Source organism: Podarcis vaucheri, assembly GCF_965113315.1.
Source record: "Podarcis vaucheri genome assembly, chromosome: 5".
NCBI classification, from domain to species: Eukaryota; Metazoa; Chordata; class Lepidosauria; order Squamata; family Lacertidae; genus Podarcis; species Podarcis vaucheri.
The window spans coordinates 37,518,381-37,543,834 of NC_138763.1; the positions used below are offsets into that span (position 1 = coordinate 37,518,381).

Sequence of the window (25,454 nt, forward strand, 5' to 3'; positions counted from 1 at the left end):
TAAGAATAATTAAACAAAAAACAAAACAAAAACTGTTAAACGTTACCAAATACCATCCTGTTGTACAACTGCAATAAATAAAACAGTTAAAAACAAATTTCCAAAGAGAAATTGGATACTGTGCAGGATTCCATAATTAGGAAGCCTAGTGTAGAATTTGAAGTCCATTTAGGAAGTTTTTTCCAAATGGTTGAAAGGCATTAATTAGTTCAGGTTTGCTATCAATTCACCATGCAGTGAATGCGGCTTTTTTTTTCTTGGAAGCTAACATTTTGTTTCTAATTTCACCCTCCAGTCAACACACAAACTGAAGTAATAGAGCCAATAACCACAGCTAGCCTCTTGTCCTTTTCCTGAATCATTTCTGGTCAGACAGGTTTATACTGCTCATTTACCATAGTTACACAACCCCAGCTGAGCTGCCAGCTGGCAAATTCAGGAAGCTGTGAATTAAGGGTGAAGTTTGCTTTCACTTCCTATGTTTCTAATTCGGACCCTTGATTTGAATTTCAAAGCCAAGGTGTAAAAGAGCTCAAACATAAAATCTGCATGTCTGTTGTTGTTTTGAAAAGATATATTCAACATTTTAGTTATGTAAAATAGTCTGGCATGGTTTTGCTGCTGCGTATCACTCATTATATTGGATATGCACTAGGGCAGTTCAAGAAGAGAGTTTTACAGCCGTTGTCCTGGCCTTCCCTGCCGAACAAAGAACTCAAGCTCCCAGTTCAGTTTCTGCCAAAGTCTTCAATGCATAAATCAGATCAGTGCAGAGGTAAAGCACAGATGAATTACAAGGTGCAGCAGGCACACAAGAGTTATAGATACAGTATATGGCTAAGCAGAAGCTAAGCCATTGATCCAACAAGCCACATGCCCCCCTGCACCTTACTTTTTGAAGGGCAGGGCGAGCACAGCATTTAGTGCAGCAAGCAATGGGAATCTCTGGAGTGAGCAAACAAGTGGGCACTCCTCCCTTTACACCTCAACTACTCCCTTGCCTATCCTCTCTCAGCTTGACCCTCCCCTCATAGCTTTGCCAAACCCCTCTGTGAAGTGGCTCTCCCCCTCCACTGAACAGCTCACCTGAGCCCAAACTGCTTGCTCACTTGCCTACCACTCTGCTATCATGCTAGAGTTGGCATGGACACCTACTGGTGGTCACGCAATTTGCAGCATGACAATAGCCTTTTTAATATGTATAGGAACATATATAGTACAGTGGTACCTCAGGTTATGAACTTAATTCGTTCCGGAGGTCCGTTCTTCACCCGAAACCGTTCTTAACCTGAGGTGCGCTTTCGCTAATGGGACCTCCCACTGCCAGCACGCGATTTCCATTCTCATCCTGGGGCAAAGTTCGCAACCCAGAGCAACTACTTCTGGGTTAACAGTGTTTGTAACCCAAAGTGTTTGTAACCCGAGGTACAACTATTCTAAAATTATAGAGAAGAAGTTTGTAATCTCAGCAGAGACATCCTGTGGGGGCTTCTGTGGTTAAAAGCCAGCCTTTCCCTTTTTTTATTTCTCCCCTCACCCCCGCAACTAAGTCCCTCATGACAATGTCTGAGGAGAAAATTGTAGAGAGCAAAGGGAGTTCTGGGACCAGCCATAGCTTGGATAGACAGACATACCATATTTTTCGCTCTATAAGACGCACCAGATCATAAGACGCACCTAGTTTTTGGAGGAGGAAAACAAGAAAAAAAATATTCTAAATCTCAGAAGCGAAAGCAGCAATCCCTCTTGCTGTTCTGGCTTCTGGGATAGCTGCACAGCCTGCATTCACTCCATAAGACGCACACACATTTCTCCTTACTTTTTAGGAAGGAAAATGTGAGTCTTATAGAGCAAAAAATACGGTAGTTCCTCTCATCTAATCCCATTTGATCTCCTATGCTCTCACGAGTTTAGAATTCCAGGATATTGGGCAGCATATGCAAACTAACAAACAAATAACCACATGGAAGAGCTGTCCCCATGTGCATGTTGATAACTCTGGCCTTTACTGGCTGGAGGAACAAGAGGCTACATTAAGGGGTTTGGCTAGCTAGAGAGCCTTTCTCAGCTCTCCTTCCATTAACTTCCTTAAGTCAACTTTTCTTAGGTTCCAAGTATAAGTGTTTAAAAGTTGTGGCTCAAATTAGAACACGAGTGTCAGTGAGTGCATATAAGGGTTAAAATTCCTTGTAGGAAAAGCCCTTCAAACTGCCTTTGGGCCTGCTCCCCGACATTTGAAAGTCAAATCCATAGGTATTTCCATTGTTTGCCTAGCAAAAGGAAATGTCAGTTCTGCTGCTTAGCAGGCTGCTTCAGTACATCTGGTGTGGTGTTGACTATTCTGGCAGTGAACTACACTGAGCCATTTCCTTCTTTCTGGCTACTCAGGTTGCATTCCTAAAAGGTGGAAGCTTTAAGCAAGTGAGCGGGTGTCTGTGGCTACTTTGACAACACTGGCTATTTTCAGACGTGACTTGAAGGAGCTACGTCTACCTGCTTTTCTTGCAGGGCAGTCCTCCAACTGGAGTTGTGGCCACGTGTGCTTACCATACGCTTCCTTCCCCTTTCCCATATGACTTTACCAGGATGTTCTGCTGCCTTTTTAAGCAGCTGGACTGGTTAGACAGGGAGCAGATTGCCAGCAGTAGTGGTTGCCTTCAAGCTGTCTTCCTGAGAAGAAGGGGGTGGGTGGGAAATTTTCTCCTTGCAGCACACATGCTTGGACTCTTCTGTGCTTTCCTGCACACTCAGTTGTTGGCTCAATTCCTCCTAGACGGCTTGATGGTGGCATGAAAAATAAAGATGCAGCGGAGAAAGACCAAAGAGGATGACACTCTGATCACAGATGAGCAAGATCTCCAGGAGGCCGGTTATGGGAGCTTAAAGAACATGGAGGACTACATATATGAATTCATCACCTTGGGCCCCGAGAAAGTCTCAAAGCAGACCACATATGAAAGCTTTGCTGATAACTATGGGCAGAATATAGAGGATGCCAAGGGTGGGAGGCAACCCATGAGTTACCCTGAGGTCCCACGGGTAAGAAAAAATTACTTGTCTTTTTTAGGGTTGAGGAAGAACTGGCTGCTTAGGTATATATTTTCTAGGCAGGGGTGGGAAAACTCAGGCCTGGGGCCAAAATCAGCCCTCTAATCCTCTCTGACTGGCCTTCAGGACTCTATGTGCCAATCTCCACCCAAACCCCCTATTCCCAGGACTCAGGACTCACCCCTCACCAGCCCTGCCTTGAGTGTTTTTGCCTCACCATAAAGTTGTCCTTGGACTCAGATAATGTCTCTTATCCTTTGTAGGGTAGACTACATTCCAGTCACACAAAAATTAGAAGTTCCTCCTACACACGCACCCCTTCCTATCTTCCAGGGCCAGTGAGAAGCGTGGCCCAGAAAGGAAGAGAGACTTGGGGAAAGTTCAAAGGGCCAGACAGAAAGGCTCTGAAAACCACATGCTTTAAAGTTAGAGGCACATCTTCTACAGCAGGGATTCTCAAACCATTTTCCTCTGGGCCACACTTTCAGAATAAAAATTTGCTCACACCACATTTTTAAAGTGATAAGATACATTGGAAAACAAAAAGAAACAACTAGCAGTGCTTTTAAAGATCCATATCCTGCAAATAAAAATAAAAATATTTCGATCCTATCCTATCCTATAGGATATGTTTAAATATTTCTTTGATTGCCTCTGAATCTTCCTGCCGCACTTGCCACCCTCTCCTGCCACACCAGTGTGGTGCACAACACTCTTTGAGAACCACTGTTCTAGACAGTATTGTTACAAAAGCCCGCCTCCTCTCTCTGCCAAGCAGTGGCCAGAGCGCATGGGGTCACAGGCACACATACAGGGTCTGTGTCCCTTCAGAGAACAGAAGGCACAGTGGAGGCTGCCGTGCTTTAAGAAATAGGGTTTATTTGTCTATTAATACCTTCCATCTGCATGGAGGGCGTCCAGCTCTTACAGCATGGCCCAGAGCATGGGCAGGCAAACTAGGGGCCGGATCCGGCCCAATCACCTTCTAACTCTGGCCCACAGACGGTCTGGGAATCAGCGTCTTTTTACATGAGTAGAATGTGTCCTTTTATTTGAAATGCATCTCTGGGTTATTTGTGGGGCCTGCCTGGTGTTTTTACATGAGTAGAATATGTGCTTTTATTTAAAATGCATCTCTGGGTTATTTGTGGGGCATAGGAATTCGTTCATTCCCCCCCTCCTCTCTCTCTCTCTCTCTCTCTCTCTCTCTCTCTCTATATATATATATATATATATATATAGTCCGGCCCCCCACAAGGTCTGAGGGGCAGTGGACCGGCCCCCTGCTGAAAAAATTTGCTGGCCCCTGGCCCAGAGCATTGCAGGCAGTCCTTCCTTCACCCTCACCAAAATGGACCTCCCCTTTCTTCCTCTTTCTTTTTCCCAGAAGCCACTTGCCCTCCCCCAGAACAGTTACCCTGGCAACCTTCCAACTCTCCAGTCTCTTGTCACACCTGGGACAAGGAGTTGTTGACCCTCAATTGCTCTCTGTTGTAATGCTAACAGCTCTGCTCTTCCCTCAGCCAGCCAGACTGGTTTGCATAAGGCTGTCCAGGAATCCCCCTGCAGTTTCTTATTCTCCCTTCATATCACAAAGAACCCCAAATCCTAGCATTTATTAATTTCTAGGGTTTAGAGGAGTCCCCCCTATTTCTATAACAGTATCATTCTATAGAGCCCTATTGTGGAGGAGGTGAGCAGGGATGGGGAGGAAGGTGTTTTTGCCCTCACACTTGAACTGTTGGGAGAAGAAAGGTACAGTAGTACCTCTGCTTAAGAACTTAATTCGTTCTGGAGGTCCATTCTTAACCTGAAACTGTTCTTAACCTGAGGTACCACTTCAGCTAATGGGGCCTCCCACTGCTGCTGCACGATTTCTGTTCTCATCCTGAAGCAAAATTCTTAACCCGAGGTACCACTGTATTGAGGCGGAACAACCCAGACCTTCACCAGCCAGCATTGTGATATCAGACCTGACATGAGAAACCTCTGTTCTCTAGCAATAAGACCTAGATTGATTTACACCCCACTTTATGTGAGTGGGATTCCACTCATGCAAAGGGACTTCCTCTTCTCCCCCTTGAAACCCTTGAAATCCCTTGTGTCTCACAAAAGGCTGCTCTAGTAACAGTTCCCGAACCCTCACGAGCAGATTTTGAGGGGCACTGGGGCGGGGGGAAGGACAAAAAAATGAATTTCTGCCAAGCAAGTAGAAATCTGTTCTGCTCATGCACACAGCTTTGAATACAACTCATGGTTGCTGTATATGACTTGTATATTATTCAAACTAGCTTGTCCTTACTGAGGAAGGAAGGGGAATAGGCAGATTTGGATGTAGTAGTGCAAGGTGGTAAAACTGGGCATGAGAAAAGCTAAATGATAGTTGGGTCAGCCCTACTGTGCAACAAAGTGAAGCTGGTGGCTTTAGGAAGTGGAGTTTAGGGGAGCAGATGAAGGTACGCTAGTATTTGGTGTCTCATGGAGGGAGACTTTTTCAAGTGCCAGCAGGTGATGGTGCCATTCGGTGCTCTGTTTCAGATGCAACAATGGCTTGAGCCAACATTGATAGGTTGTTTCATCCCTCTTCTAACTCTACAAAGTGAGACGTTCAGCTACAGGACCCTCTTTGAGGTTATGGTAATAGTTGTGGAGGGCTGAGGAGAGCCATTGATTGTATTAGCACATAAATGATAAGCCATGAACCTTGCATGCAGCCTAATTGTTTCTACTTCATGTGAGTGGGCAAACAATCTATAATAGCTTAAGGTTGTTTCCCAATCCAGGATTGTGGTTTGTTTCTTCTAGGCAAGACAGGATTCATAAGCCAACAGCAAACCTTGGCTGACAGCAAGGCTAACCATCTTGGCTTGTTAGAGAGAACAAGCCATGATTCCAGGATTTTCCTTTCTAGATGATTTACCCATTTGCCTGAAGGGTATAGTGAAACAGATTAGGAGTGGTCAGACGGTGTAGTGTGCAGCCCATGCAAAGCACAGTATATTAAGCCAAGGTTCTTGCTTTGGCATTATGGGCAAACACTGCCATACCGAGAGATTCAGCACTCAAGGCTGGAGCAGCAAATTCCTGCTTCTTGTATTTTGGTGATGATTTGGACTGACCAAAAATGATGGCACCATTCTAATCTCATTTAGACAGCTAGTACTGCTGGACTGAGAAATAGGACCCTATCTACCTTTTCATTCATTACTAACATTTTGTTTACAGAGGAATAAACAAGCGCCATTAAGCCATGCTGTAAAGAGCACTGCGAACCTCTTCAGTGATGAGACAGCCAGGATAGGTAAGAGAACACAGTTCATCACTAAATGCACAAGCTGGGTAAAGATTTCTGAGATCCGCAGGACTTCCCTTTTGAAAGGATATCATAGAAGCATAGAATTGCAGAGTTGAAAGGACCCGAGGGTCATTTAGTTCAACCCCCTGCAATGTAGGAAGCTGAACACGTAGTTCCCCATCCAATTTGAAACCATACCAGAACCTGCTTAGCTTTACCAATGTGCTAGCAGTTTTATTGCTGCACCACTAGGATGTGGTCATTCTTGACGGAATGCTGCCTCAGTTCCTTTCCATTGCTCTGAGAACTCTGCAATTGTCTTTTAGACACGTTTTACAAGTTTTATTCTTTTTGCAGATTTTAACTTTAAGTACGTTATTCAGGTTTTAATTTTTTGTAACAAGTGCATATAAAGCCCCCAAACGTTCAGGAACACAGTGACTAGAAAATTGATTTGTGCATGAGTTCCTACTCCTAATTACTGAAGTATTACTTTTCTCAACATAGTCAAAGTAGATGTTGCAAGGAAAAAACCAAATTTTCTCTTTTCTGTTCTGTTCTTAGAACCATATATGATATTGAAAGGCTGATGTTTTGTAATGTCGATCCATCTTCACAACTTTTCTTTTAAAAAATCAGTTAAAAACAAAACAAAAAGGAGATTTTCTGGGCATTTACGTGCTGTAATTGGACAACAGGAAAAGGTGATAGGTAGTGCAGCAAGAGCAAGTCCCAGGCTGTTCCTATCTTTCCTGTAGCACCCCAGTGTCATCTAGGATCCCCCTATTTCCACTCCATGCTGTTTCCCATTCTTAGGATGTGACAGATGTTTAGAGTGACTAATTGCCTTCCTACTTGGCTTACTGCTGATGTAATATTTGCGGTGTGTTTGTGTGTGCTTTGTCTCAGACTTTATTCTGGTATGGGAATCAGATTACCAGAATTTGGAAGGACAAGGTGATGTGGCTGAGAAATCAAATCGAAGGCAGAAGAGATCGCTTGAAATACATAGTGTGTGGCGAGAGAATTTTCTGAAGAAACTCCAGAAGAAAGGGATTAGAATGGAAAAGGTAACCGGACTCTTCTGTTCTAGTATTTTGTGGTTTTTGTTTTGGTTAAGTGCTGGTAGCGGGGTGGGGGGTGAGAGAGACTTCTTGTTTTAGCTTTTTATTGATTGTTACTGATGTATCTGCCCTCCTCTTATTTAACCCTTTAAAAGTTCCACTGCTCAAAATTGTACCTGAAGAGTAGAGGGCAAAACAAACTCAACTGTAAGCTCAGCTCCAGTTCCCCTCATCAACAGAGTCCCACTGGTCAAAACTGTGGCATTGTTTGATTACTCACAAGGTTAAAAATTAAAGCATAACAATATGGGTGGGTCAATCTACATCCTTTCTGCAAACAGAGGTCCCAATACCAGCATTTTGTGTATTTATTTTATGGAATTATTTACACCCTGCCTTTATTGTAGTCCAAAACATCTGGTGGGCACTAGATTGGGGAAGACTACACTAATGCAATGACATGGTTTCAGACATTTTTTTCCTACTGCATCACTGGTTTATGAATGTGTCTCTCAGTACTGTGGATATGACTATACCTTTATGGCAGCCTTTCTCAACCTGTGGGTTCCCAGATGTTGTTGGACTACAACTCCCATCACCCCTAGCTAGCAAGGCCAGAGCTCAGGGATGATGGGAGTTGTAGTCCAACAACATCTGGGGACTCACAGGTTGTGAACCGCTGCTTTATGGGATCAAATCTAGCAAACTCACTTTTGGGAAAGGAAAAGTTGAGATTAATTTCAGCACAGTATAGCTGTATAAAAGTAATGGAAACAGCTGCCCTATGATGCAGAGGGACAGCCACATACATTTGTCCTCAGCTGTAGAAGATTGCTTGAGTGCCTCATTAAAAAAATACTTGTCTTGCAAGGAAACTCCATGTAGCTGGCTGATCCCATCTCCTTTTTCCTTTCTAGCACGTTGCCCAGAATGCAAGGAAGCTGGTGCACTTTATATTGCTGAGCGCTCCTTGGAGTGTGCTCTGTTATTATGCTGAAGACCTCAGGCTGAGGGTTCCCTTGCAGGTGAGAATGTTATGGAGCTTAAATGCCAGTAGGTCAAACTTTGTTCTCTGCTTAGGTTGTAAGTTTCGGGGTTGCAATGCTTCTGAAAACCAGTTGCTGGAAACCACAGGAGGGGAGAGTGTTCTTGTGCGTGAGTTCCCACAGGCATCTGGTTGGTCCCTGTGCAAACAGCATGCTGGACTAGCTAAGCCAGGTCCCTGCAGTGCTTGTCAGAAGCCCAGTCCTGTTCTTGGCATGACAGCGTAAGTCCAGCAACTCTCTTAACCAATCTCTTGCAGAAGCTGGCTTGACTTGTTTTTTAGGTCTTGCTGAATCCATTAATCAAACCCCACATTTACTAATGCCAGAAATTATGGGGAGAACCTGGCAACCAATAATTTTAGGAGAAAGTTTCCACCTGCAAACCCATAACAATGCAAACAGCAAATGGGGTCTTTTGTTTTTATTAGGCAAAAGGTTGTGTCATTTGGTCCTCCACCAAAAACCCATGGGTCCCCTCTTCCCTGAAACTGGGCTTGAAAGAAGCATTCTGTTGTAGCCAGTAGAATAGTGTTACAAAAGCTGGGTGCCTGCCCCTCTCTGCCGAGTGGTGGCAAGAGCCCATGGGGTCCCAGGCACACACACAGGGTCTATGTCCCTTTGGGGGATAGAAGACACAGTGGAGACTGTTCTGGCTTTAAGAAATATGGTTTAATCATCTATTTTCACCTTAAGTCTGCACTGATCTTATAGTATGGTCCTTTCCTGAAACAGTTGTGTAAGCAGTTTTGCCAGCATCCCCTTCCAGCTTTTCTTCCTCCTCCTTCTTCCCGGAAATCTCTTGCCCTCCCCCAGAGCAGTTACCATGGCAACCTCCCAAATTCCCAGTCTCTAGTCATACCTGGGGCGGGGGGGGGGAGGAGTTCCTTTGTATAGTTAATGGCCCTCTATGAACCGTTGCTTGGTCCCTGCTCCTGCCAACCTAGCAGTTCAAAAGCACATCAAAGTGCAAGTAGATAAATAGGTACCACTCTGGCAGGAAGGTAAATGGCATTTCCATGCGCTGCTCTGGTTTCGCCAGAAGCGGCTTAGTCATGCTGGCCACATGACCCAGAAAAACTGTCTGCGAACAAATGTCAGCTCCCTCGGCTAGTAAAGCGAGATGAGTGCCGCAACCCCAGAGTTGTTCACGACTGGACTTAACTGTCAGGGGTCCTTTACCTTTTACGAAAAGCTTGGCCTATCGCTCAACATCCAAAAAACCAAAGCGCTGCACCAACAAGTACAAAATAACCCCTCTGCAACACCACAAATCCAACTCAATGGCATAATGTTGGGAAATGTTGATCACTTCTCCTACCTAGGCAGTTACAGACTCATTGTTTAAACTGTATTTATGGAAGACAATCTTACTCGGCTACGAGTGATCGCCAAAGAAGAAGAGATTGTTCTCTTGATAGCCATAGCTCGCCAGGTTAGTTTGCATAAGCCAGCCCAGGAATTCCCTGTCTGGTACATATCCCCATTAATCAAAATCCTAGTATTTATTCATTCTTAGGCTTTAGTGGGGACCCCTCCTAGAACCATAGCAATAGATTTTTTTTTTTTTTTTGTGTGTGTGTGTGTGTGTGTGTAGTACCCACAAATGGGCCCAAAAAGTTTGCCAACCCCTGCTTTAACAGAACCTCAGGTTCTTTCACCTTCTGCTTGGTCTTGCCTGTGTTATTTCTCTTTCCTCCCTCACTTGTATGCAGACTGTTAAGAGTGTCCTCCTCCCTGCACCTGCTTAGCATATGGACAGTAGAGCTATTTGTTGCTTTATCCCTCAGGTTGTGCCCAATATTCAGGCTGTAGCTAACTGGTCTCACAGGTTGCTGGTGAAGCTGGGCATTCCCAATATGCTGTATGATGAGGTTCCTAACTTTCCCTTGGATTACTACACCTGTCATTTCAAGGCAAATAAATTACCCTGGTAAGAATTTGGAATTAATTATTCTTTGACCCACCCTCTTTCCAAATTAGAACAGACATTCAGCTATATATAAATGTCACTATTTTGGTTTTATTTGCTGTTTTTGATTTTCCACTATCTGCGGCTTTCATGTAACACCTTCTCGTTGCTTTTATTGATGTTGGGAGATGGCTTTTGGAAAGCTCCCACAGGGGCTTTTCATGTGGAAAAACAGGGCAAAATTTTCAGAAATACATCTTACTACTGGTTTTAAGGTTACAATTCTATATCCACATACCCAGGAGTAAGCCCCATGAAACTCGGATGGACTTCTTAGTTGACATGGTTAAGACTGCAGTTTGTGGATAGAAAAAAGTCACAATACCAGTCATATTTGGGGGTCAAGTGTTACCTTAGTAAACCCATGTGAACAAGATACCTCATGGACGTTATTAGGCATGACCCCACTTGCAAGTTTAAAAATATCATGCCTTTATTGAGACCTTCCCTTTTCCAAGAAGACAATATACGCAGAAGTTTTGTTTTTCTTGTATTACAAATACTTATCTTTTAGGATACAACTCCTTCCGAGTCTGCTTACAGTAAACCTTAAACCAAACTTTAATCTTAAAAACCACAATGAACAACATAAATATATTAAGAAGTAATCAGAATCCCTCCAACAAGGCAGTTGGTGATAGAATGGCCTAGTGGGGTTGGGGAGGGGAGACCAATTGAATCGGGCTTTGATGCCATCTTCTTCAATATCACATCCTTCTTTCTCTAAAATGTTCTGTATATTGACGCTTGTTTTATATTCTATTATACATCACCTAGAGACTTGTTGCATGAGGCGGCTGATAAATAAGTAACTGGGGTCAACAGTGCCTCACAAACTATATGTGAGGATCTGAGGGCTTATGTACACTTTCCTTTCCTCTGCTCTTTCCAGGCCAGATATCCTCTGAGATTTAAAGCTCTGTGCCCGAACTCCCTTTTTTCTGCTCTGGAGCTTTCTTTGCAAAAACCTGCTCTTTAAAGAGCAAACGTCAATACACAGAAAACCTGAATTGACGTTTGCTCCAATTCAACTATAAAGAGCAGGTTTTGTGGAGAAAACTTGGGGCAACACAATGCACCCCAGCACGCTCTGACATTGAGCATTAAAGCATGAACCTCTGCCTGGAAAGAGTGTGGCAAAAGCTAAGTGTGAATAAGCCCTAATTATCTCAGAAGTTTTTTAAATACACACATTATATTTTACCAATAACTCCTCCATTTCTCCCCTCAGATAATTCTGAGCACTGTAGTTTACCCCTCACAGAGTTACAATTTCCAGTAAGCTTTAACAAACAACCATTTTCTTGAGGGGGGAAATGTGCTGTGAATGCACTTCAAAGTTTCAGTGTGTATGCAGCCTTGGTGTTAGAAGTGGTAGGCCCTACAATTTCTGAGGCTGCCTCTCTTGACATTCCTGGTGATCTGCAAATGTGTCTAGTCTTTTTTTATCAGAGATCTATAGTCTATACCATGCAGTATTCTGTATATTTGTTAAGGATTAAAAATTATTACAGTGGTACTTTGCTTTTCGAACGTAATCCGTTTGAGTTTTGAAACATTCGAAAACAGAAAACTCAATAGCCAACAGCTAGGCCTCAGGATTTTGCACTCAGCGGAAGCCGCATGGCATGTTCAACTTCTGAGGCATGTTCGAAAACCGAAGCATTTACTTCTGGGTTTACGGCATTCGAAAACCAAAATGTTCGTCAATTGAGACATTTGAAAACTGATGTACCACTTTATTTGGGATTAAAAGCAATTATTCTCTCCTGTTGCGCAAGCTCTGCTTTGAATTTTCAGTAAGTTGTTGTTGTTGTTGTTGTTGTTGTTAATATTAAACATTTCTCTCCAAGGTTTCTTGGGAGTGAACATCATGATACCTTCTTCAATACCACACAGCGACACAGAATAGTAAGTCCCAAGTCCACATGGTGAAATGAATGCAAGCCTGGTGAAGTATGCAATGGGAACTGGAACTTCATCCTGGCCTTTATTCTTTCTCCTTATTCAGTTTTTATCTGCTATTTTCTCCTTTGGTTGCCACTTTTTCTCCATTCATCTCTCTGTACAACGCCTGGCCTGTTTTGCCATTTCATTGGTCTCAAGATTCCCTTTCCTACTTCTTAACTGAGCGTAGCAGGTAGATTTATCTGTAATGACATTATGTTAAAAAAGGTAAAGAAAGAAAAACCAAGTCCTATCATCCAAATTAAAGTATAGCCAGACTCCTGATAATGAGAGAAGGAAATGTAAAGTGAGAAGCAGAATATGAACAGTTAATCAGAATGATGGTGGAGAGGTACTATTGCAGATTTACTTTTTAAAAAATAATAATGGATGATGTAGAAGTCAAAATAACCTCTTTGTGCTTCCCTTCAGCTATATGAGATCCTGGCCACCACGTCATATGGCAACCCAAAAGCAGGGCAGGTTGGAATAGAAAGGCTGCTGAATGAGGAGGTCTTCACAGCTGCATTCCCACTGCATGATGTAAGTTGGCAAGTGCTCTTCCTATTCCACTTTCAAATGGGTTAGTTAGCCCATAGTGACACTGAAATAGAAAACAGGGAGATTTGAAAACATGAGCAGGCTGGCAGTGGCCTCAGGCGAAGGTCTTTCCATCATCACCTGCTACCTGACCCTTTCAAAAGTGTGGTGAACCTTTGGCCCGCCAGTTGTTGCTGAACTACAAATCCCATCAGCTGTGTCCACTGGCCATGCTTACTAGTGTTGAATGGTTTTTCTTTAAATGTAAAGGTTCATCATTGTTCCACTCAATGTGTGTGTCTTTAAGGGGCCGGAGCAAGGGCCAGAGCAAACTAACGAGACCCAGCTTTACAGCTGTGAAACATAGCAGGTGCTGCTGAGTTGTATTTGATTAAGGCGTGTCAGCATCTGAGTGTAGTATATAAGGAGCAGCACCTAGCTCTCCCATTACCCTGGGGGGTGGGTTGGTGGTTGGGTCTGGTTTGTTGATGTATTTAGTGTAAATGGAGTTTTTGTTTTTCTTATTAAAACCTTCTTTAAGTTATGTTTGAGTCCTTTCTTTTTAATGCATGATCTCCCCAGCAAGCTCTCTGCAGCGTTACTATACTGAAAAAAGCCAACATCTTTGGTTATGGGCCCAGCTGCTGAGTGGATGACTGCATATTTTTGGACTCTGAGAAAGGTTTGAAAACTCCTTCTCCTGTTAGCGTAGTTTTTGTGGGTCTGGAGGATATCCAGAATGGTTGACCGGGTTCCTGAAGCTGAGAAGGCTCTGGTCTTCCCACAGCTAACAGATGAGAACTATAGTTTATGGTCTTTTCGGGTGGAGGCGCTTTTGACCTCTAGAGAAGTATGGACCTATGTAACTGATGACCCTCCTAACCCTGTAACTAATGCTTGGTCGAAAGGAGATGCAAAAGCCAGGGCGATAATTAATTTGGCAGTCAGCGACCAGCAAGTAGTCTATATAAGAAATAAGAAAACTGCCAAAGAAATGTGGGACAGTCTTGCAGCAGTGCATGTTAGAAAAGAGTCAGCGTCTGCATTGACGTTTTTCAAGCAGTTGTACCAGACGAAGTTGCAGCCTGGTGGTGATTTGGCAGCACACTTGAGACGTCTGGAGGCAATACGCGGTGAATTAATTCGAAGGGACATGGAGGTACCTGATATTCAGTATGTTTTTATCATCCTTTGTTCTCTTAATGAGGACTTTGATGGTATAGCTAGCCAGATATCTGCCGTTCCACCAGCACAATTAACTGTGGAAGGGGTAACGGCAAGATTAATGGGCGAGTTGGATAGAAGGGAGGCTTGTGCCATAAGCACTCCTGTTTCCAGAAAGAATGAGGAACGCCATATGCAAACCTGTGGTGATACAACTGCATTTAAAGCTGTAAAGCGTTGTTGGTTCTGCAATAAGCAAGGACATTTTGCAAGGGACTGCAGATCCAAAGGAAAGCAAAGTACTCCCAAGTCTGTTTCTTTTCGTCAATCACGGTCGTCAGCCCAGCAGCCGACATCGTACCGTAAAGACAGAAACGAGCCGCGAGCTTTTCACGCTCGGACTAAAGATCGTAAAAGACCTAAAGGTGCCAAGTGGAAGTCTTTTGTTATCGACTCAGGTGCATCTCAGCACGTCTGCAATGATCGAAGCTTGTTTATTTCTTTCGAAGAGGAAATTGGTAATGTACATTTAGCCAATTCACAAGTCCTGCAGTCGCTTGGCAGGGGTACTGTTAAACTTGACTCTTTAAACATTACAATAGCGAACTGCATTTACTGCCCCTCAGTGGACAATTTATTATCAGTAAGGTGTTTTGCTCGTCAAGGGATAACTGTGCGTTTCATAAAGTCAATGTGTGAGTTTTTCGAGGGGAACAAACGTCTATTGTATGCCCGGGAATCTGATGGTTTATATAGACTGTATTTTCGCACCTACTCACAATCGCCTATAAATTGCAGAGCAGCACAGTCAAGCCAGGGGTTGAGGAATGTAAGGCCACATTCTGGGTGTGTCCACATGGCGCACAGAATTCTGGGACATCTGAATTTTGCTGATGTAATTAAGACACAGAATATTGTCAATGGCCTCAACTTAAAACCATGCAAATTCTTTATGCAATGTCTATCCTGTTGCAAGAATAAGATTAAAGTTGCACGCAAGGGTAGGTGCTCAGATAGGAAAGTAACTGAGCCATTTGAGCGTGTACATTGTGATTTGGTTGGGCCACTCCCACAGTCATTAGGAGGTTCTAAGTACTGGCTAACTCTGATAGACCAGTATAGTAGATATTGTTGGACTTATGCAATAACTGAGAAGTCCCAAGCATTTGAGAAGTACAAAGTTTTTTGCAACTGGGTAAAAACACACTTTAACAAACCTATTAAGAACCTGTTTTCTGACCGGGGCGGGGAATTTGTCTCTGAGGATTTTGAGAATTTCCTGGAAGCGCAGGGGACTACTCATGAGTTATCTTGCCCCCGAAGTCCCTGGCAAAATGGGCTCGTTGAAGTTGTGCAGCGTGACCTGCAGGCAGGGGTTAAAACTTATCTGCACGATGCTAATCTGCCCAAAGCGTTTTGGGCTGAAGCACTCAATGCCTTTTGTTATGTTAGAAATCGCAGTTATCATTCTGGTTTAGATGTCACCCCCTATGAGAAGCTGTTTAAAAAACGCCCTAATCTGAAATACCTACGCATTTGGGGTTCAGATGTAATTATGCATTATCCCGCTAAGCAGAAATTGGGTGAACGTAGTGTTCAGGGAAAATTAATGGGCTACCAGCAGGGGGCGTACAGAATTTACATACCAGCAACTGGCAAATTGCATATTACCAGAAGCATGATACAAACTGTAAATTGGAATGGAGTTGCTGTTTTCCAAGATACTAATGGTATAAATGATACTGAGGAAGAAGAGGTAGAAGAAGCAGCAGCAGGAGGAAATGGTGCTTCTGAATTAATGGAAAAAGACAAAAAGCCTGTTGGATCTGATAATTTGTTTGAGGATTTAAAGGCACAGGCACCTGAGGGGAGGTTAGATTCTCTTGAGTTTTCTGACCGTGAGCTTAGCCTACAGGCACCTCTTCAGTCTGACAATGATGATTTACAACCTGAAACTAATAGTTCACTTAGTCCCATTAAGTCTGAGGAGTCTGACTCTCCTTCCGGACTGAGACGTTCAGATAGGAAGAGGCAGAAGCCACAACGTTTCGCAGATGAACATTTTAATACTGTGTATGCCAATAAGGTGGTTTTTGAGCCAAAAAGCTACAATGATGTTCAGAATTTACCTAAGCACCAAGCTGCAAATTGGTATAAAGCTATGAACTCTGAGATAGCTTCTTTAAAAGAGCATAACACTTGGTCTCTTGTACCACAAACCCCAGATATGAGACTTATTGATTCAAAATGGGTTTATAGAGTTAAAATGAATGACAAAAATGAAGTTGTAAGGTACAAGGCAAGACTAGTTGCTAAGGGTTTTCAACAAATTCCAGGCGAAGATTATGATTTGTGCTATTCACCAAGTGTAAAATATGAAACAGTTAAGCTTTTGTTAAAAGATGCATCACAACGTGGACACTCTGTTTATCACCTAGATATAAAAACTGCATATTTGTTTGCAGATTTAAAAGAACAAATTTTTATGCGTGTCCCTGAAGGCATAGACGCTGCTGAAGGTTTGGTATGCAAATTAAATAAATCCCTTTATGGTCTGCACCAAAGTGGAAGGAATTGGCACCAAACTTTAGCAAAAGAATTGCTAGATATTGGTTTTTCACAAGGAAAGGCAGACAATTGTGTGTTTATAAAGGAAAGGGCAAACTCTGTAACAAAAATATGTGTGTATGTAGATGACGTGTTAATTTCTACAAAAACTAAACAGGAATATGAACAGGTAGTTTCACAGTTACAGAAGAAATTTGATGTGGTGGAATTAGGCATAGCTAAAAATTACTTATCCATGCAAATTGAGAAAGGCAAAAATGGATCTTTTCTGGTTCATCAAACTGCAAAAATTGATGATCTTGTTGAAATGCTACGTTTAGAAAATGCAAATGGGAAGGAAACACCCATGGTGTGTGGTTTCACCTTTACAGGTGAAGATAAGCCATTTCCTAACAAAACTTTGTATCGTTCTGCTATAGGCAAGCTAAATTTCATTCAAAGAATCTCAAGACCAGATATAACTTATGCTTTTCACTTTCTGGCAAAATTTGTGGAAAAGCCCACTACACAATGTTTCTCTGCTCTTAAGAGAGTGGTAATGTACCTTAAACATACCAAACATTATAGGTTGCAGTTTACATCCAGTATTGACAAAGGTTTTGAAATTTTCTGCGATGCATCTCATGCAGTAGACCAAAATAATTGCAGGGGTGTGTCTGGTATGGTGTTTTATTACAACGGTTGTCCATTTGAATGGAAGTCCCAGACACAAACCATTATTTGTCTCTCCACAACAGAGAGTGAATTATGTGCATGCGTTCAGGCCACTCGTGATGTAGAATGGTATCTGCAAGTATTTGCAGACCTACAGATGCAAATAACATTACCAGTAAAAGTTTACCTTGATTCCCAAAGTGGACTTGCTATCCTGTGTTCAGAGACCAATACGCAGCGCACTAGAGTCTTAAGATTACGCTTAGAATTTGAAAAGAAACTAATTGCTGATGAAATGGTTGTATTTAAATATGTTCCAGGTGACAATCAAATTGCGGACATTTTTACAAAAGCACTTCCAAAAGTTACACATGAAAAACATGTACAAAGTATGCTTTATGTTTTTGTTCCACAATGATGAACCGCAGGGGAAATGTTGAATGGTTTTTCTTTAAATGTAAAGGTTCATCATTGTTCCACTCAATGTGTGTGTCTTTAAGGGGCCGGAGCAAGGGCCAGAGCAAACTAACGAGACCCAGCTTTACAGCTGTGAAACATAGCAGGTGCTGCTGAGTTGTATTTGATTAAGGCGTGTCAGCATCTGAGTGTAGTATATAAGGAGCAGCACCTAGCTCTCCCATTACCCTGGGGGGTGGGTTGGTGGTTGGGTCTGGTTTGTTGATGTATTTAGTGTAAATGGAGTTTTTGTTTTTCTTATTAAAACCTTCTTTAAGTTATGTTTGAGTCCTTTCTTTTTAATGCATGATCTCCCCAGCAAGCTCTCTGCAGCGTTACTATACTGCAAAAAGCCAACAACTAGGGCTGATGGGAGTTGTAGTTCAGCAACAACTGGAGCACCAAAGGTTCCCCACACCTACTTTAACTGGAGATGCCAGGATGCCTTCTGCATGGTAATGACGCTGCCACTGATTTTGTGGAAATGTATGTCTCCAAGGACATCACAAAACTGTTCACTCTCAAGTATACAATCTTCCTGAAACAGCAGAATACAGGATGTGCTAATTATGTATATAGGGAACAGGATCCTATGTAAAGTCTAGAGTGGGAGTTGTATACAATGAGCTCCTCTTTAGAGTGCACTTCTTTGCTACAGACTGCTGTTTATATTGGCTAGACAGTTGTGCCTACATATTACCATAGATGGCAAAGAATCAAATTATCTCTTTTAAATCTTCAGATAGGTCTTTTAAGTAGGCATTTTGCTCCTTTACAATACTGTAGTAATTTCACAAACAGAACATTAAACCCAAAGTGAGGCTTCTTCAGGTATCTGCAATGGCACAGGAAAAGTGAAACTAAAGTAATTATTTTGGCCCTAGGCAAATGTTACGGAACATCACCAAATGCAAACAAATAGATATACTGGATTCTTTCCTTGTAGCCTAAAAACACCAGCCTTATTTGGCTTGCATTTGCCTTTGATCTGTCTGCATTTGAAATGGAATAAAGATTTGCAGGACTTGCTGAGCTTTCAAAATCTGAGTTCTGACCTACTTTGGGAGCTAAACAGCTATTTGCTTTATTTTAAAAATAAGTAAATTTGATGTAGCGGAGTTTGAGAACCCTGACTTTACAGCTCATGAATTATTCTGACTGTGCTGTAGATAGTTGGGGGGAGAAATTCAGTTCGGTTTGCATCATAATGCGAGCTTACCCAGTTTGTTCTTTCCAAAGCAATACATGAACCAAAACGCAGCCGTCCTCCAAAATTTGCAATTGATGTGGGAAAATGGGAAACTGGACTTAAGCTTGGAAAGATGAAAAACTGAGTGAAACCAAATTTGACAGATTCCTTCATCCCTAGCTGAGTGTAGAGTGTCTGACTGAGTTTTGGCAAGAAGAACCCACTCCTTTCGGATATCTAAATATCTCCTTGATTGTTCGGAAGACAAACAATATACTTACAGTTTTGGATTTTGTTCATGCGATTCTGTGAAAGAGTGAATAGGTTTAATATTGAACACCCCCTTTTCTCTGTTACAAATGAGGAAGCGTTGGTTTTTTGTTTTTGTTTTTAAATACATGTTAAAATTGTGACCTATTCATGAAGGCTGCAATTGATTATTCTATTTTCAAAAGTTACATTCTTCAACTCTTAACGGGGAATTTCTGCAAGTTAATATAAAACACAGCACATTTTAAACAAATCTGTACTTGATATGGGTACTTTCCCTCTTCTGCCAAAAGGGTCCCTACAAGATTCCCCAGAAGGAGATCCCCCATATTCAGCTAAATCAGAGGCAGATTCTTTTCCATTACTGGGCCCAGTGGAGTAAGTGGAAGAAGTACCAGCCATTGGATCACATCCGCAGGTACTTTGGGGAGAAGATTGCTCTCTACTTTGCCTGGCTTGGTGAGTAAAACGCCGCTTATGTCCATTTCCCTAGCATCTTGTTCTAGTGCCAAACTGAGCCCAGCGTGGTTATTTTGAAATGGATTGCCCCTCCTATTTGCTCCATAGGCCATAGCTGTCAATGTTTTCCTTTTTTTAAGGGAAATTCCCTTATTCCGAATAGGATTCCTCGCAAGAAAAGGGAAAAATTGACAGCTATGTCCATAGACATGGGCATGTCAGTCAGTACAAACTGTTAGCCTGTTCTCCAACCTGGCAAAAATGGGCATTTTAGTAAGCCAGGTAATGGAGAACTGGGGGCATTTCAGCACTACAGACTTTAACTGGTTTTGTAGTCATTCCCTGGAACTAAAGGAATTATGGTTCACTGGAGGAAGAGATCTGGAATCTCTGACAACAATATAGTTGTCAACTATTCTATGGAAAAAGGCATGACTGGGTAGTATAAAACCAATATAAGTTTGTAGTGTAGAATAGTGTTTTAAAAACTTGATTCATTTTGCTGTATGCAACTAAGAAAGTTTGCCCATGGAGGAAATAGATCAGTGCTTTTCTTGCAGTCAGAATGAACCCATTCACATCCCTAGTCCTAGCACTTTGCTATGCTTGGAAATATAAGCCTTTTTTGTTAGATGGGTCCTTTCCACAAAATGAATTTAATTGGTTCTGGCTTTCTGGAAAGCGAGTTGGTGATGGGCAACAGCTAGACATAGGTAGGCAGGGCTCCCCTTCTGCAGTTCTAATATGCTTTTACCTCTCTTCGTTTAGGTTTCTACACTGGATGGCTTTTGCCAGCAGCTGTAGTGGGGACACTAGTCTTCATAATAGGCATATTTATGATGCTTGATGACATCCCTACGTAAGTTCTAATTTCTTCTCTTCTTTCTCACTTTTCTGCTTGTAAAACCACTGACAGGCCATTTGGCTTTGTAACCCCTGGCTTTTTCACAGATCTGGAGCAGAATGTGGCAGAGATTTCTGCTCGTTAGAAACAAGTTCCTTGAGGATATCAATAGAACGTGAATGGTGGCTTTGCCTGTGCAGCTAGTGTTAAGTAGTACCTAATGTGGCCATACTTATCCTTTCAAGAATGGGAAAGGTGGCCTTAGGAACAGCAAGAGCCAAAGGCCAGAAAAACAAAGTGTTTTTTGAAGAGAAGCTATGAGTCAGTAATTTTAATGTGGTGGGTTAATTGCTTTTTTTCTGCCCTTTTATTTTTGCTCCCATCTGCACAACAGGAAGGAGATCTGTACCAGTGAGGGGAAATACAACATGTGCCCACTCTGCAAAGTCTGCCCCTATTGGAACCTCTCCACCATTTGCCCAATGTTTCAGGTACAGTTTGTGGCTCTGGGACAGCACTGATTCAAGCATAACGGTGAAGCATTTGTCAACACTTCATTAAAGTCATGTGTTAGATTAGGAGTACGTTGTGTGTTCTCAGATAAAGGGTCACACAGAAAAGTACATTGGATTTACTGTGATATGCTGATCTTCTACACTTCCACGTGGTTCAGATAGCCTCCTCCATGCTTACTTTGCCTTGAGCCTATGTACTTGCCCACAGACTCAAGGCAAGACATCAGCTATGTGCTATCAGCTTCCACGTAAAAAATAATTTGATCCAGCCTCTGTTCATGTAGCTCTTGTTCACCAGCATTAAACTGATACTCAGTCTTTCACATTGCGTAACACAACTTTTCGAACTCGGGTCTTGCTTTTAGTGCATAATGCAACTAGCTCCACCTTTATCTTTTGGGGCCAAACTACATGCAACGGCAGCAGGCCCATGTCTTAAAATGTAGGTTTGCCTTTAAATGCATGTAAAGTGAGTGACTGAGATTTAAAGGGACTTGTGGGCAGGGAAGGTTTAGCAGGACCCGTGTTTGTCCCCCTTTGCTTCTTTAAACCACACCCCTGCTCCTCACTTTGTGATTTGGGTAGAACTGCCTTTTAAAAACTGGGCTATCTGTAATTTGCCCTTGATACAAAATTCATCGCCCCTCTGTCCCAGTCTAAGAGTGTTTTAGCCCATGCTTAAGTGCAGCTCCTTCCCCTTTTTTCCCTATTCATTTTAGGCTGGTCGCCTCTTTGATCATGGTGGGACTGTCTTCTTCAGTATCTTCATGTCTTTATGGGCAGTCACATTCCTTGAATACTGGAAGCGGCTGAATGCTACCTTGACATACCGCTGGGACTGTTCAGACTTCGAAGATATCGAGGTACTAGCCTTGGGGGGGGGGGCTCTAATACCACAAAAGCCCAACGGTGACACAGAGCCCACTTCAGGTTTCCTTTGTTGTAGGAACGTCCACGGCCCCAATTCACTGCTATGGCACCCATGACAACCACAAATCCAATCACTGGAGCGGAGGAGCCCTATTTCCCCACACGGAGCCGTTTCAAAAGAATCATGGCTGGATCAATGGTCATCATCATGATGGTGAGGGAGCTGCTATTTGAGGGTGGAGGCGTAAAATAGGATGGACTCTTGAGTAGGGATAGGGGAGAAATTCGATACAGTTCACATTTAGTGGTGAATCTATCTAATCTGCACTTTCAAAAACAGCATGAGAACTGAAACACAGGCATCATTTGACATTCGTACTTATCTGAATTTTGCAATGCAGTGCTCCAACCAATGTTTACAAAAATGCATACATTAGGTAAAAGATGTGTTCAGTTGAATATATTAGTGAACATAACATAAAAATGCATTATATTAAGTCTACGTCCAAGTCTGCTGTGGCTGTGGGAGAAGCCAGAACCTCATGGGTGTTAATGCTGTGAACCCCACTATCATAGGCTCAGGTTGTATATATGTGTAAATAAACCATATATCATAAAGACATTACAGTCTCTACTGTGCTTCATTTCTAAAAGGAAACACATACCCTGGGTAAGTGCATCTGGTACCCCTTGAATCTCACATCACTCAGGGAGATTGGGATGGCGTGTAACAATATGTTATATTTGTCCTCACTTCCTCTCTCTTGGTTACCATTACTACTTCTTGCTTTTTGTTTGGATCAAAAGCCAAGGAAGAAGCCACTCAGAAGGGAGGAAATCACGGTTTCTATGTCTGTTGTGGCTTCTATGGTCATTATTGATGACTGACTCCTCACTGACACTCCTCTGCCTCACTAAGGGCAGTTCCACACAACACACTTAAAGCATATCCAATGCACATTTAAAGCAGACGATTCCCACCAAAGAATCCTGGGAATTCACTGAGTGACTTTAGGCGAGTTGCTATGTCTTGCAGCCTAACCTACCTCAGAAGGTGGTTGTGATAAAAAGTTGATTCCATGGAGGAAAGACATGATGTAAATGTAAACAGATAAAAAGAAATAAAAATCAGATAAAGCCACATGCCATCTTGAGCTTGTTGAAGACAGGAAGGATGGATATAAATGTAAGTAAATAAGTAAAAAAAAAAAGTCCTCCCCAAGTCATAGTAACAGATCCATTTACAATAATAAGACAGCAAACTCATATTATTAGTACTCATTCAGCCTGGTTCTGTCTTCAGATTGCTGTGGTGGTGATGTTCCTGATTTCGATAATCCTTTACCGGGCCATCATTGCCGTAGTTGTAGCCAAGTCTGGGAAATACCTTCTTGTAGCTTCGGTAAGACACTTCCATGACTCTCTACCACTTTACCTTAGGTGTGCTGTTTGCATTTGGACTTCACATTCTCTCCTGTTTCCCCCTCTTAGGCTTCTCGTATTGCTAGCCTCACTGGCTCAGTGGTGAACCTCCTCTTCATCCTCATCCTATCAAAAATTTACACTTCACTGGCACTTTTTCTTACCAAGTGGGGTAAGTAGGCTGTATCTGGAAACACCGAAGCAGGTTCTCAACCTGAAGGTGTGGCTTCTTCAAACCAAAACATTAAACCGGGGCTTGAATTTGTGGGAGAGGGGCAGGGGCAGGCAAATAGAAGATCTTTATTGAAATCCACAAGCCTTACTTCCTAACTCACCCTAATATTAACTAAATTGTGCCTTGCCATAGTCTTCTAAAAGCACCAGCTAAAGTGGGTGGCACTAAACGTTTTTATGGTGGTGTATAGAATCTGGAATCCCCAAAAGAGGATTTTTTTACTATCTTCTTAGGGCTTGGTTTAAATCTTTGCTGTGAATTTTGGATGCCATTTTGGAATATTGCCTTGCTCTGATCTTTATAGTTGTTTAAAAGTCTGCCTCTTATTTTTCCTGCATATTTTTCATGTTTAAATTTTGGGATCTTGATTGCATGAGCATCTCCCTCATTAGTAGGCAACCCTCTACAGACATCTGCACTCAGTTCACAGGCATCCAGAGAAGGGTTTGAGTGGGTCTGGGGGCACAGCGTCACTCTCCTTCCATACAGTACCACTACATGTAAAATAAAGGGGTGAATATGGCTTAAATCAGAAATTACAAGAGTTGTTTTTCGTCCATCTCAGCCACAGTATTTCATTAAACTAGAAGGTACTTGTAACCCACAATGTGCATTAGAATTCTGTGACACTGAGATGGTTGGGGGTGGAGTTTGAGTCACCTTTGTTCACTTAAAAGCATTAAGGATGCTCCTGTTGTGATTTACCATTGAGAGGGCTTGGAAGTTCCCACCATTCTTGTGGTACTCTATTATGTTTTTTCTTCCATAGAGATGCATCGTACACAGACCATGTTTGAAGATGCGTTCACCTTCAAGGTGTTTGTTTTTGAGTTCATCAATTTCTACTCCTCTCCCATCTACATTGCGTTCTTTAAGGGCAGGTAAGCTGTTTTGGAGATGGGCAGCTTCTCTAAAGTGGATGCCATTTTCCTCTGTGGCCTAGGCATACTTGAAAGACTCATCTGCACCATTGAAATATGCCCCTACTACACGCTCACATTTGTATAATACTGTATCCTCCTTCCTCATAATTCTGTTTCCATAACATGATATCCCATCTGCATTCAATTTAGAGAACAGGACTACTTTCATTAGTGTGGGAAGAATACAGACACCCTATTGCCTACATACTATTGTAGGTGATTTAACCATGGCCAAACTATGAGGAGAGCCCTATCTCTTGGCTGTGCCATGCTTTCTGACTTTACTGTAGCACATACCAATGGAACTCTCCACAGGCATCTAGTTGGCTACTGTGAGAACAGGATGCTGGACTAAATGGGCTATTGGCCTCACCCATCAGGCTCTTCTTAAGTTCTCCCCCCCCCACGCAACAATAAAAAGCTCTGTGCAATATTTTTCAACACTGGGTCTCCAGATGTGTTTAGAAAAATCATTAAACTGCCTAACCAAATCTACACATATATATTTCTCTATGGTGTAGATGTTGGGCTGAAACTCCCATCATCCCCAGTCAGCTTAGTCAATGGCCAGGGATGATGGGAGTTGTAGTTCAGACATATCTGGGGACCCAAAGTTGAAGAGCAGTGGTCTAGGCCACACAGAAAGAGAGTGGAACTCAAGAAGGTGAGGACTTCTAGCAATTCTTTTGAAGGTGTGGTCTTGCTCCACCACTCTTACCCTCATCCAAGTTAAATTCAGTAAGCAAACTGATGCTTCTTCTGATCCAGCCAAGTCTCAGATGTAGTAAAACTCAAAATTCAGCAGGAATTCTAGCTGCAAGTGGTTGCTATTGATAGCCATTGAGGAAAAAGTGAGGCCCTGTTGCCATCTACTGCCCAGAAGTAGTTATAGTTTATAATGCGAATCCTCAGTGGTGAGTATTAAAAAGTCACACTAGTTGTAGGTGAACACAAGACTGAATGTGCCAGCTATGTT

At 42.5% G+C, this 25,454-nt stretch overlaps 1 protein-coding gene across 3 annotated transcripts in view; it reads left to right on the top strand.

The window, feature by feature from the left end:
* Positions 1–25,454, top strand: part of ANO7 (anoctamin 7) — a 38,065-nt gene that overhangs the window by 2,860 nt on the left and 9,751 nt on the right. For 2 of the 3 annotated variants that reach the window (XR_014219513.1, XM_082221772.1), the window contains exons 2-16: positions 2,774–3,039; positions 6,274–6,349; positions 7,253–7,413; positions 8,325–8,432; positions 10,241–10,383; positions 12,276–12,333; positions 12,802–12,912; positions 19,504–19,669; positions 20,438–20,528; positions 20,908–21,004; positions 21,748–21,891; positions 21,975–22,112; positions 23,202–23,300; positions 23,390–23,492; positions 24,325–24,436. Coding sequence is in view for 2 of the 3 variants with exons in the window: in XM_082221772.1 (XP_082077898.1) it covers positions 2,803–3,039; positions 6,274–6,349; positions 7,253–7,413; positions 8,325–8,432; positions 10,241–10,383; positions 12,276–12,333; positions 12,802–12,912; positions 19,504–19,669; positions 20,438–20,528; positions 20,908–21,004; positions 21,748–21,891; positions 21,975–22,112; positions 23,202–23,300; positions 23,390–23,492; positions 24,325–24,436 (1,844 nt within the window). In the remaining variant the exon portion in view is untranslated. Of the gene's footprint in view, positions 1–641; positions 776–2,773; positions 3,040–6,273; positions 6,350–7,252; positions 7,414–8,324; positions 8,433–10,240; positions 10,384–12,275; positions 12,334–12,801; positions 12,913–19,503; positions 19,670–20,437; positions 20,529–20,907; positions 21,005–21,747; positions 21,892–21,974; positions 22,113–23,201; positions 23,301–23,389; positions 23,493–24,324; positions 24,437–25,454 lie in introns of those variants that run through there. The other variant, XM_082221773.1, reaches the window with a different exon arrangement.